The sequence below is a fragment of the Manacus vitellinus genome, unplaced genomic scaffold (assembly GCF_001715985.3).
Source record: "Manacus vitellinus isolate BGI_N305 unplaced genomic scaffold, ASM171598v3 scaffold_5_pilon, whole genome shotgun sequence".
Lineage (NCBI taxonomy): Eukaryota > Metazoa > Chordata > Aves > Passeriformes > Pipridae > Manacus > Manacus vitellinus.
In genome coordinates this window covers 9,281,759-9,295,224 of record NW_021940682.1, presented here as the reverse complement: position 1 = coordinate 9,295,224, position 13,466 = coordinate 9,281,759, and the positions used below count along the sequence as shown (strand labels likewise).

Genomic DNA, 13,466 nt, shown 5'->3' with positions numbered 1-13,466 from the left:
AAGCAAACATAAGTGTTAATATGCTTTTCTTCCTCCTCCCTTCCCTATCATAGAAATATTTGTCTTTGCTTTAACTATCCACTACTACAATAGCTGTTCATTAAACCAGAGCAAGAGGAAGGTCAGATTAATGCCTTCGATGAAAATATGTTAAATTAGGCTTCCCTGTCTCATTTGTGCATGAGAAAATATCATTGTTGGTAGAAGAGCTAATTGAATTTCATGCATCTGGAAATGTAACCAGTCACAGACAATCTGGCCTGTCTTTACTCTTGGGGAGATGGTAAGCCTTTCTTTCTACAAGTTAATTTTACACCAAGACAAAACCAGAAAAAACTAACAGTTGATACCAAGAACAGGATATTGCAGGGCCTGAACTTTTGCCTGAATATTTTTTCTGTTTTGTTTAACCAAATGAAAATCTCTTCAAGATGTCATTTGGCAAAGTGTTTTGACCCAGGTGAGATCACAGATCTTGACAGTATATTAGTTTTTCCTGAAGTATCTCTGACTTGCCTCCTATTTTTTTAAGGCCTGGAAGTCGTGAGAATGATAACTTGCTTCTTTATGACAGTAAAACACACAGCTAGAATCATACTAGGAGGGTAGCTGACAGGCACTAGATAGATGGTTACTCTGTGGATGTTAGCAGCTGAGAATCTCCCTTCTTGGGACACCTGTCTGGTGACCAGTGCTGCCACAGTATATCTCTAACACTACTTACAGACCTGAGAGAAAGATGTGTGACCGGAAATATGAGCATCCACTGGATTTTTTTTCCTGTCAGGAAAGCCCCCTGTGACTGTGGAGTGAGTGTATGTGGTTTAGAGCAGGTCATTACACTTTCTTTCTTTCCTCCCTTAGAGCCTGTCATGAGCATGGGGTAGACTAGTCAATGCATAAAATGCCCAACACTATTAGTATGAACTTTTCAGCAGTCTCACTTCCTTCCATTATGGCTATGAGCAAGAGTCCCCATAGTGTAGTTAGGCCAATATTTGAGCAGTCAGGAAAGCCTCCCCCATGTTAAATTGTATGGCCTGGAACTGTAGGAGGATGTTGAAAGTCTTCCCCACTCTTTGCCAAAATACTTCATGCGTGTAGTGGAACAAAGAAAGCCTAGTTTATTGGGGTTGAACTTCTGGTGTCTCCAGTGGTGGAAGCTCTCGTTGAGGCTTTTCCTGTGGTTGAGATATTCAAAACCTCTCTTTGTGGCTTTGCCGCTACATCAGAAAGTTTGAGTTTATGCTAATGTGTTTCCTTGTGAAAGCAGATATTGACTCCCTAGCTCCTCTGTTAACAATGGATAACACGAGCCAACAAGCTCAGAGTTTATTAGGGTGAGACAGGGAGGTGCATATGTACATATCAAGAGGCTGTGGTTTTATAAACCTTATTTTCTCAGGATGCCAGGCTACAGGGTTCCAAAATATGCTTGATGAATCCTTTCAGCTGAAACCACTGATAGTAGCATCAGTAATAGTGTTAGATATCTTCCTGTTCAAACATTGTGTTCAAGGCATACAACTAAGCAGCATCACAGTAATATATTAAAAAATATATAATAATTTTAGGCACACTAAATATGGATAAATATGTTTTTCTTCCTTCCTTTCAATCAATGTTTTAATTGAAAAGGCAGTGGTGTTTTAATACCGTCTTTCATGTTGTTGATGCTTTAAGGAACTAATGATACCTGTTTTACCAAGCATAAAGAGCCAAATTATAGGATAATGTGTACTGGTTATTTTATTGTTTCAAATAAAGATCTGAAAGGTGATGAAACTGTGCAATTAAGAAACAAAACAAAGGAATAAATTCTGGTGATGCTGTGGGATACTGCATTAGCAATGGGTGGAGAGTTAGGATACATTAGCTAAGGAACCTGGCATGACTCCTGCATGTAAAAATATTTTTAAGTGCCTAAAAATTTCCATCACTTGTTATGACCCATTCTGCACTGTTTAACCTTGTAGGAAACACTGTGTGTTGAGTTTTGATCTTCAGAAGGGCTGCTGCTAGAGGTTGTGGACGAAGGTCTGTAACTAACTGGTCAAAGCAGTGGGACACTCCTAGTTATGTGTGCTAAATCCTCCAGTTACCTGCATTTCTGCTGTACTTCCACAGACACAGCTGAAGTGCAAAGGCAGAGCTGCTCTGGTTGGCAGCAGAGCAGGATGCATACCTAGGATGTTCAGTAGCAATCAGAGACTTTAATGACTGTAGAGGACTAATTAATTCTGATCCATACAGACACATTGGCTTCTTGTGCAGTCAGAATCTCAATTAGGCAATCAAATTTTTTCCTTTCGCAGTGACCATTGCTCCAGCTGTGCTGTAACTCTTTCCTCTCTGTATTTGCAAATCTTTCTCTTTTTTAAAGCAAAGAAAATGGTATACTTTGTCAGGAAAGTTTCCTTCTTTTCTTTCCATTTGTTCTGTTTGCATCTATCTAGATATTTGCATATCTGCTTCTAATGTTCTATGAGCCCTCAACCTTCTTTTTCAGACCCTTGTTCTGAAATGAGATCATGACTCCTTCCTCAGCTTCTTTATTCCTCCAACCCAGGGTTTCTAACCCTTCTTTTCCCCCCTCCAACCCTCAGCCCCTGCTGAGTCAGTTAAATATACATGTGCTCTTTTCCCCTTTGTTCCTTCTTTTCCCTTCACCCCTCTGTGGCTGCTTTTTTTATGTCAGCTTTGATCTGTTTGTTGGCAACACTAACATTTTTAAATCCTTTGTAATTTGTTATTTTTATACATTGTTGTAAAATTAAATATCTTGGAAAGGAAACATGGGTTGCCCCAGTCACTGCAGGAACAAACTCATTGTTACCTGGATGGGAAGGCTATGTATGTAACTGAATCTGTGCTGGGGGAGTGCTGAGGCAATGGTCCAGTCCACTGCATGCTATCAATCTGGTTTAAATAATGAAGGTATATCCCATAATCATCTATACAGGTAGGCCCAGTTTTGCTAAGCCAGGCTACTGCAGCAAAAGGGAAAATGAAGGGTCAGTACTTAAGCCTCTTTATGTTCCTTTGTTGTGGGTGGTGACCAAAACCATGAGAAGCGTGATCCTTAGTGATGAGAACTGTGACACAAATCCCTGGAATTCAGTGAGGTTCTTCAGTTTATCAGCAGGGGCACTGAGAGGTTCCTCATGTTTTAAAACCCTTCACTCTCTTTAAGTATTATCAGAGGCTTTATCCACCAATTAGGGTATCCTATAACTTGTGTTGCTGCTGGTATGTTTCTGTACCTACATCTATTCCAGACCTTTTTTTTTTTTATTTTTTTATCTGTTCTGTTGCTTTTGTGAAGATGACATTAACTGTTATTAATTATGACTAGTGTTTTATGCAAGCCACTACAATGACTTATGGCAAAAAAAAAAAAAGCCACTGTAATGACTGTGAGTTCCTGCTGAGATGTAATTTCCTTGACCACCCTTAGTTGAGAGGTTTTCTTCTGGCAGTGGCAGTAGTAGATGAGTTTTTTGCCAAGTATCTACAGACACTCTTGGCATCAGTCCTCAGGGACATGACTCCATATGGTCACTCTGGCCTGCAGAACCTGCTGCTAGATTAGGTCTCTGTCCTTTTCAGCTCTATTTTTTTTTTTTTGCCAGATGCCTTTCAATCCTCTCTTATAAGAAATAAAAAATAAAAACTTCAAATTAGTCCATATCCCATTCCCCACACTGAGACTGAATTTTATTTGTGGCCTTTTTTTACCAGAGATTGACTGGATTTTGTTGTTTTGTTCCAGGTCACCAGTTTCTTCAGAAGATCAAGGTAAGATCTGTTTTATTGATACTAATGGTGTATTAAAAATGAGACCAAAGAATAGCTAGTAAGCTATATTTTAACACCCTCATGGTGGAGAAAAATGACTTTGTAAAAATGAAACTTTGATCTTGATCAAACTTTGCTCAACCCTAGACATTAAGTGCTTGATCATTTAGTTGATTTAGTTGGGACTGACAGAAGTTAAGCCAGTGTTATTTGTGAAATCAATCTTACTTAATCAAATGGAACAATTGCAAGCATTTACAATTTTTTCACCCAACTGTACAGGGCTTCACCTATGGAAAATGATGTGTGGGCTTAAAGGAAAATGTATGTTTTTTGTCAAGATAAGTACCTCTTTTATAACTCTTACAGGACGGCGTCTTTGTAGCTGAAAGGAGAGTCTATTATGCTTTAAAGTCTTGAACACACATTATCTTGTGTTACCAATAAAGTGAGTTTGGTAGGACAGTACAGAATTTAGCACAGCTAGGAGCTTCTACATGTAAAAATCTTATGGCTTAAAGTAGCAAGTGTTACAGGTTATGGTAATATGCTTGCAAGGAAGGAGACTGAAGGATCTGATCTTTACCTATGGACTGAAGAGGGAGTTTGAGGTAATTAACTGGTTAATAATTTGACCAACTTAGGTTCTTAGAGCTAGGTGCTATAAATATCCCTCTACAGTACCTTAAAGTGTGGTTGCATTGGTACTGAAATCAAGACACATACTGTAAGGGGGGTGGGAATTGCATTGGCAGAGTTGCATAAGGAAGGGAGGGGGAAAAAAAGGAGACGGACTGCAAGGAGAAAGTTCATCATGTAAATCTGAACTGGGAATACTATTGTGGGCCTAAAAAGAAATAAATATCTATTTTCTTCTGGCGTTCAATTTGTATGCAGTCATACAGTCCGCAAGTTTTCTAGCCAATGTAATAAGTATTATTCAGGAAAGGTCCAGATGGGAATAGTAAGGACTGTTGCAAATGGAGATGTAAGGAAGTCTGAGCCTGGAAGCATGTCACTGAACTATGTTAACTTGGAATGTGGAGTGACTAGTTAAGTATCAACCTAAATTAGCCTTGGCTCCAGCCAAGAGCTTTTTAGTCCAGTATAGTGGCTGTCAAACATATTGTCATTAATAAATTCTCTTTCATCTCCTTGACAAGTTCTTTTTTAGTAAAGAAAGATAGAAAGAAAGCCATAAAAATGGACAAACATGTAAAACCAAAGATGCATATAGCCCATCTATTCCATTCCTAGTGTCTGACAGAAGTGGATCACCTGACAACTAAGAATATGAGACTGGCAGAAGTATACAGGTTTAATTTCCTGGTGTAGCCTATTAGCTTCCTATGATTTGCAGGTCATTGATTTTGTGAAGCAGATGGAGTTTTCCTATTTAATAGTTCATCTGCTTTTTACCATGACCATAGTACAGGAGACTTGTGAGAAGTTAACAACATACCTCATGTCTCCAACCCTCAGAGGAAAGTTGAAATCATTATGGTCTAATATACTATTTCAGGACCTGGATTCAAGCTGCGTTTCAGTGCATAAGCTTAGTGATAGGCTGCTCTTGCTTTTTCATTTCCCTTGAATTTATTCTATTGCTTCATTTTTATCTATTAATGGAGCAACAGACAGTGTATATATATCTCTTTGCGAGTCTTTAAAGTTTAGTCTTTTCTGCTGCCGTAATGCTTTCCTTCTTTCCACTATTTTTATGCTATTCTAGTTTTTTCACAAAACCCTCCTGTTTGCCATTTACCATCTGCTACCAGGGTCTGGCTTTTCAGGTTTGATCAACACCTCTGAGTAGCCTCTTCCTTCTCTTTTTTCCTTTCCTCTCATAAGAAACCTCCTCTTAAATGTAGAGTGAAAGACATATGTTCCCTTGACTAATTAGTGATACTGCTAGTTATTAGATGTTTTGTGACCATGGAGTATCTAGCTAAACTTGTCATCCATGTGTAGGAGCTTCTCTCAAACACAAAAGATTTCCCATGTCCCGGTGACTTTTCAGATAGAGAGGTCCAATGCTTGAATTTTCTTCACTGTGCCACATACAGACCATGTGTTAGTATTGAGCACAGTGTTAGAAGGAAAATGTGATAAAAGGGCTGTAGCATAAGGTTTTTAGAACCTAGATGCTTCTCAGTCCACTGAGACTGCATGTGTGGAACATCTCAAATTAGTCTTAAATTTCAAATCTCTTACCTAAACAAAAAAGAGAGGGTCCACAAGAGAGCTGAAAACTTATCTCTGAATTGCCTGTCTTTTATAGTGTTTATGCAGACGTCTCCTGGTATATTGTTCTTGGAGTATGTATCCTGGAATCAATTTTGAGACTTTATTTTCATTAATAATCAGTGCTCAACTGTGTACCTATTCAGTATGTTAAACACTTATGAAATTTTATAAGGCAGTAATGCTTTGGGGTACACAATGGTTCAAGATCCAACTCTAGAATAACGTACCTTCACTGGTATCACTCTGTGTCCTGTGTTACAGCTCCTCTTCTTACTATGGGACACCATTCTAATGCTGATTTTCTGATGACGTGATATTGATAATTTCTGAGAAAAGGCACCTTCTCTGTTGTCTTGGATCTAGTTCTAACCTTCCACTTGGTTCCTGACCCTTGATTTGTCTGCTTTAATATTCAGTCCTCTTTTTTTCTTCTACTATTTCTCTGTGTTTTTTTCTTCTTTCCATCATCTTTGTCTTTCTTTTTTTAAATATCTCTTTCCCATTGACCATGATGTTGCATTCTGCATAGATTCTTGCATTGTGCTCCTCCATTTGGTTTCTGAATGTCCTGAATCACCTCCAGTGTGGACTGCCTGCTTCAAGTACTAGTTGCAAACAGTAGCTGTAGCATCTGTAGTGTACTAACAGACTTGCTACCAGAATTAGCATTTAATGTGAGTGGCACTTCCATTAATCCCTGACGGGACAATGCATTGTGCTGTCTTGAAAAGTGGATGAGGATAAAGCACCATCTGTCTGAGACTGGGCATCTATTGAACAATTGTAACAGCACACAATGCTCCTTGTTGTGGACACGTGTTAAAGGCACCCTTATCAGTTACAAAGCAGAGCCATTTTAATTGGCACAGAAAGGGAAACAGTACTGCTAGAAAATGCCAAACTTCAAAAGAAAAAATGCCCAAAACCTCTTAGAGATTTTAAAAGTTTTGTGTCTTTGTTCTTGGTACAGGTAGTTAGGAAACAGATAAGTAAAGAGTGAAATCTATCATCTTATTTCCTTTTTTTTTTAATTAAAAAAAACCCCAACCAACCAAATGAAACACAAAAGGAGCAGACCTAACCCTCAAATTCTCTAACCGATTGACAAAATGATACAAGCCAAGTAAATACCAAAGCAGAGTAGTTTAGGCAGGGGATTGGAGGGATGACTCTGAAGGAGGAGGAACCTGTTTGGTCACAGAGGCCTTGGTGCAGTTACATGCCCTGCAGCCCTGGGAGACAATGGTCTTCTTTGGGTGTTGGGATTAGCTGAGACTCAACAATGGACAAGTGTCAGGGCCACAGAAGACCTGGTGGATGCCATGAGGGAGGGCCATGCAAGTGATCTGTTAGTTAATGCTACCACCTGCTGTATTTTCACTATATAAAAATCCTGACCATATGCTCAGGGGGTCTGAAACTGTTGGAGGTTATTTCATCCATTGTTTCTAGAGCAGGTATGGTACTGTGAGGGGAATGCAGATTTTTAATGCATTGCCTGGCTAGTGCACAGTCGTTGTCTGATTATTGTTAGGTGAATTGTTGAGGGTTTACCAAACCCTTCCTTCATCCTGCACCTTTCAGTGCTGCACTGTACGTTACATGTACACTAGACTGTGCCCTGCCTGCTCTTCTTCACAGCCACCCTGTAGAAATTTGCCTACAAATTTTCCACTGCTAATGTATTAAATAACAATATATTTTACATTGTCTTTGGCCTAACTTTATCTGACCAAATTTGCCTTATCTCTGCTAATCTGCGTGATTGAGTTGGCTCTTCTTCATCATGATGTAAGCAATTGAGGGAAACAGTCTTAAAAAGAGTACAGTGAGTTCCATTTCTATTTCAAGTATTCTGAAAAAAATACCAGCAAGCTCTTGAGTGTTGCTATTAATGGTGTAGGGACATTGGCATGCTATTCATCTAATGGCAACTTGGAGCTGATGCTGCTCAATACTTGTTTGTCTAACTTCAAACAGAAGAACCTTGCCTTTGATGGAGTTACTCAGTTTTAAGTAGCCATACTAATGCACCTCAAGTAGCAGTCAACCAGAGCTTAATCCTTATGCATCTGAGTTGCATTCTAATCTGGAGACTAGAGGTTTCAAATATTTATGTCACTGCTCTCTTTCTCATTTCTCTATGAACCCATGACACTGGGCTTTTTGCCTTGTTTACTTTCAACCGACATGTATTTTTTTAGGGTTTTTTTTTTACTGCATCAGCATAATTTCTGTGATTAAACTCAGGGTTTCTTTTTTTTGTTTTGTTTTGTTTTGTTTTTTTTCTGGTGCAATAGATTCAAAATTCATGAAGATAGGATACAAATGAAAAATTAAAACAAGAGGTGAATACATTCAATGGAGAAATCTTGGAGAGAGTTAGTTATTACAAAATAATAATATTATTCAAGAGATGAAGGTATGGGATGGGTTTTCTACTTGAAAAGACAGATAGCGACACTGAAAGATCTTTCAGATTCTGACAGGTGGTGGCTTCATGCTGATACTTAGTATCCAGCCTGGATATCCTACACTTAGAGGGGATTTGTGTAGAGCTGGGAGTGCATTAGAAGTGAAGTGAGTTTGTAACGGTGACATCCAAATTTGCCTCTATTAGAAAAAAATTCCACAGCAAATGCTTGACCCAGGTTCCAACTGGAAGTTTGAGGTGAGAGGTTTAATTCTGTCTCTAGATGTCCCTCTGGATTGAGAGAGCTGCTATATGAATTATAAAGAAAAGAGTGATCAAGTGCGTGAATGGAAGGCAGTGGCAGCTCCATCCCATACAGGAAAATGCTTTTCTGTGCAATGTCTGCTCCTACCTTGAAGGCAGAATGTCCTGTGCACTGTGGTATTTGCTCCAGTGCTGTCTGCTCCATTAAAGAGAGGAGGTCTGAACCCGTGCAAGGAGGAAAATGGTTGTAGCCTCAGGAAATAGTACAAGAATGGATAACACTCCTGTTGCTCCTAGTGGCCTGTGGGAACACAGGCTTCACTGTCTTAACTTCCTTTCTTCTTTATGGAGCCACTGTTCACTAGTCTTGCTAATCATAGTCTGCAAAGGGATGTTCTCAAGAGTTTTGAGGCCTCCTACCACACTGAATAAAAGGACAAGCAGGGTGCTATGAATGAACCCAAACATCTCAGTGCTGGTAGAACTGAAAAAATAAAAATAATGAATTGCTATTTGGAGCACCAGCTACCTTCAAAAGAGAGAGCTGAGAAGCTGTATGGGTGATGTTGGAGGCGTTTACCTAGCAACAAATTGAGATGTCTTGGAATGCTTCCTCTGAACAATTCAAAGACAGTACATTGGGGTGTACTGCACTGCAGGTATTCCTTTTGATTAATTAGCCACTTTGGGAAGAAAGCCCTCCTGGACAGTGTTTTGAAAGTGTGTCTGTGGCCAGCTGAGCCAACAATATACTCAGGGATCTGCTCTGGGTTTGTTCATTTGCTTCTCAGCAGAGGCTGGTATTGATGCAGACCCAAGGTACCCATAGCAAGAGGAAGCATTCTGTGAAAGCACAGCTCGGGCTGAGGCAGATCCTCTCTGGACAAAACCTTTAAAAGGTACCTACACCCCACCTTTCATCATATCCAAGCAGCCTGAGGGGTCAGTAGGCAGCTGGGAGGGAGACATCTGGCCGATGTGGGCATCTGAATGAGTAATAGATGAAAACAGAGAAACATTTCTTTCCAGATGGCCACTGCCATTATCCTTTTCCCCTCTGGAGGAAGTAGGAGTAAGGAGTGTGTTGTCTGAATCAGAGCACCTGTTTTCAAGCAAAAGCTGTGGGTAACCTTGCAACCTACTTTGCTCCTCTTTTTTGTTTCTGATGGAGGTTGCTCATGGTCATATTAGAGTGGCAGTCACTTCACCCACTGAAGACTCTGGCTAGAAAAAATATTCTTGAACTGACTTTCAGATGATTTAGTCTTATTGTGAAGCCCTAGCTTTAGGAAGAGTTACTTGGATATTGCCAGGCAAAGGAACTGCAGCCAGTGATGCAGCGACAAAAAACTTCAAGGAGTGTGCTAAGAGTGCCTGTGATGGTAATGGTCCTCCAAGTCAGGGAAGAGGAACAGTGTGGCCCACAATGTTCTTTTTTTTTTTTTTTGGCTGTCCTTTTATTTTTAAATTAAAAATAAAGCATTGCTTAATTATTTTACCTAGAATTCTCTTTCTGCCAAAGTTGTGCCACTCCATTGATAAACTGTCTGCATTAGTCAGCCAAAGTCTTCCCTGCCTTGTGTTCTCACTTCATCAGAGACATTTTCTTCTACCACATCACTCCTGAAAATGACATTAATTGTTCTTGTCTTGGCTTAAAAATAAAATGGGTGGAATCGAAAAGGAAAGAAAAAAAGTGATGATGTGTGCCAGATGGTACTTAGTTTATCTGCAACTGTTCTTTGGGGGTCTGAACTATTTACAAAGGAAGTACTTTTTCTTTATTATCCTTTCCTTTTGTAAATCTGAGTTAAATGGTCTTGCAGAAAAAGTTCAACATTAGGGTCCGAATACTTCCACTCCTAACTATGAACTGCATTCTCAACTCTACACCAGTGCCACATAAACAATTCAGGTTGGACTCTTAATTGGCATCAAAGTAGCTTTAAACTAGTCTGAGTGAAAATGGGACTTTAAAGGCAGCTTGAGTGTAATTTACATCTGCTTTGAAAGCCTTTTTATCCTTCCACAGTTGTATGAAGGGACTTCTGTGTAAGTGAGAATTTAGCCTTTCTTTCCCTTCAGCAAGAATGTGTGACTATTCTTACTCCCCCCCCCCCCCAAACAGTGGCTTGGTGCTGTTGTTTGAATTTAAAATTCTTAAAAGGTAAAGGTTCATAATCTGTATCTCTAGCCATCTAGGTAATGGGTGATTTTTTTGTATGTTAAAATTTTTGCCTTATTCCCAAGTTGGGCAAACAGGTGCAATCAAAACTGTGTCAGTTCTCTTCTTTGAATCTGCACAGGATCGAGTGCTTTTGTAAGTAAAGGACAACCCACAAATATTTAAAAGGGATCTCTACCACTTTGTGCAATCCTAGAAATAGATGTTATTGGAGCATGACTTATTCAGAGGGCCAGTGGACTTCAAAAGTGTCTCTCAAACCACATGAGAATGTGTGCTTATGCACGTTTTCGTGTACAGATGAATTAGTTCAAGATACTGTGTGAAGGCCTTCATAATATTCCTCTTGCTGAACGGTCATGAGACGTCTGTGTCCAGCTGCTCTTCAGCTGATGTGCTTTTGAGCTTTTAGTTGCAGTGGGTTGCTGCACTGTTGGGGTTTTTTTGTCTCCCGGGGAGCATTTTGATCTCTCGGGCTCTTTACTTGGTTGTCTTTCATGGAAATACGGCCTCACAGCAAAGTTATTTTGAGTTACATAGACTGGTGCCATTGCCCTCAGATTCTGTAAGAAGGCCAAGCCTTTTGCAAATCTGAAAACCCATAGAGGAATCTTCATTACCACTTGTTTCTTTAGGACAGTGGGCAGTGGCAGCAAACAGACACATTTTGGAAAAAAAAATTAAAAATCAATGAGTCTTTACTTTAGTCAACACAAGAGATACTGTGTTCTAGGCAGGAAGCTTCTAAACTGCATTTATTTTTTGTTGTCATACTTTCATCATGATTCTTATGCAGTCGTTGAGCTGAGAACTAGAACTCCTCTAGCAAGTTCAGGAACCTTTTCCCATTCCCATGCCAGACAGTTGCTTCAGATGTAGACCACTGGATTCTTTCTCAAGGCTGACTTTAGATTGGAAGGATATGACGTATCTTTCATATATATGACCAGAGTTTCTAAAATGGCTAGCGAGAGACTTTTGTTTCTTTAGAAGTTATAATTACATTTATAAGTTGGGGCCTTTTCGGGCTTACAGGCAATCAAGTTCCTCATCAAAATGCCTCTCAGGTAGTTACAGCGCAGCCTCTTTCTTGAGCACTGAAGCCTGAGACTGATTCTCCTCATCTGTTTGCCATCTTTTTGCTGAAGATGTTTTGGTTTGAGGGCTCAGTGCCAAAGATTAAGAACTGTGTGGAAATATTCTTCTGCCAGATTCCTCATCAGTACATGGGCTGTATTTGCAGGATATTCTCATGACAGTGGACATTTTGTTCAACCTGAAGAAGAGAGAAGGCTCTGGGGAGACATCATTGCAGCCTTACAATACTTAGAAGGGGCTTATAAAGAGATGGGGATGGACATTTTAGCAGGGCCTGCTGTGATAGGTCAAGGACAAGTAGCTTTAAACTGAAAGAGGGTCAGTATAAGAAATACATTTTTTACAGTGTGTGTGTGGTAACACATTGACGCATATTGCCCAGAGAGGTGGTAGAGGCCCCATCCCTGTTAACATTTAAAGTCAGGTCGGACAGGGCTCTGAACATCCTGATCCAGTTGATGATGTCCCTGCTCATTGCAGGGGGGTTGCACTAGATGGCCTTTAAAGGTTCTTTCCAACTCAAACAATTCCATGATTTTTTTTTTTTTCCTGAACAGTTTTTCCTGTGCATAAGGAAAAATTCAGTCCTGATGGTTTATGATAGAAACAAATGTTTGTGTCCTTTTCTTGGCATAAGGTGTACACTGCTATAATAACAGGCTTCAAAAAGGGTGAGTGTCCCATGTAGGGTCTTGGTGCATCTTTTTTTGCCCAAGCTGTTGGCTTGTATTCAGGGACCTTTGTCTCATTCTATCAGGAGGAAAATTTGATTTGAAGAGTTTGTTGTTGTTTGGTTTTTTTTTCCCCCCAGCATTTAGGAGACCTCTCAACCTACAAGGCTTAACTTCTGTTTAATTTTTTTCATGGACTTCATTAGTTACTTCCACTATTTGCAGGTGCATAAAGTACATGAAGACACATTAAATTGCTCCTTTCACTCAGCTTATCTTCAAAGCAAAATATTTAAGCATCGTCAGCTTTGGTGAGACTTGAGATTGTCTGTAGATCAAAGACCTGTGAACTCAGTCATTCCAACAAAATGTTATTAATTTTGTAACTTAATTTCTCAGTTATGTAGACAGCTTGGTGCATGTATTTTATAGGGTTTTTTCCTTTTTGTAACTTTAAAAGCAGATTAAGTACTGAAAAGAGGTAAAGTGTTTTTAAAAGCTCAAATGCAGTGATTTGCAACTTTTCTTCATCATGAATCCTTAAAATTGTTCTATGGGACTGGGAGACCCTTCAGAAAAATCAAGTGAATGTGCTGCTCTGTATCTTAGGTGCTTGTTTGTCATAGTCCTCTCAGAAGGGAAGTAGCCCACAAACCAATTTTCCATGGTACCCCCCCACCTCTTTTCAACTGCAAGCTGAGGTTGAAGATCATGGCTAGAGTAGAAAAGTCAGTTCTGTAAAATTCTGGGTACGTTATGTTACTGTCAGTTTGTCATAAAGCTATTACAA

At 39.6% G+C, this 13,466-nt stretch overlaps 1 protein-coding gene across 1 annotated transcript in view; it reads left to right on the top strand.

Annotated features, from left to right (window-relative positions):
- The window catches only part of DGKI (diacylglycerol kinase iota), a 129,412-nt gene that overhangs the window by 96,432 nt on the left and 19,514 nt on the right, over window positions 1-13,466 (top strand). Inside the window, exon 28 of the mRNA XM_018080823.3 lies at window positions 3,773-3,798. Coding sequence (XP_017936312.1) covers window positions 3,773-3,798 — 26 coding nt within the window. The remainder of the gene's footprint in view (window positions 1-3,772; window positions 3,799-13,466) is intronic.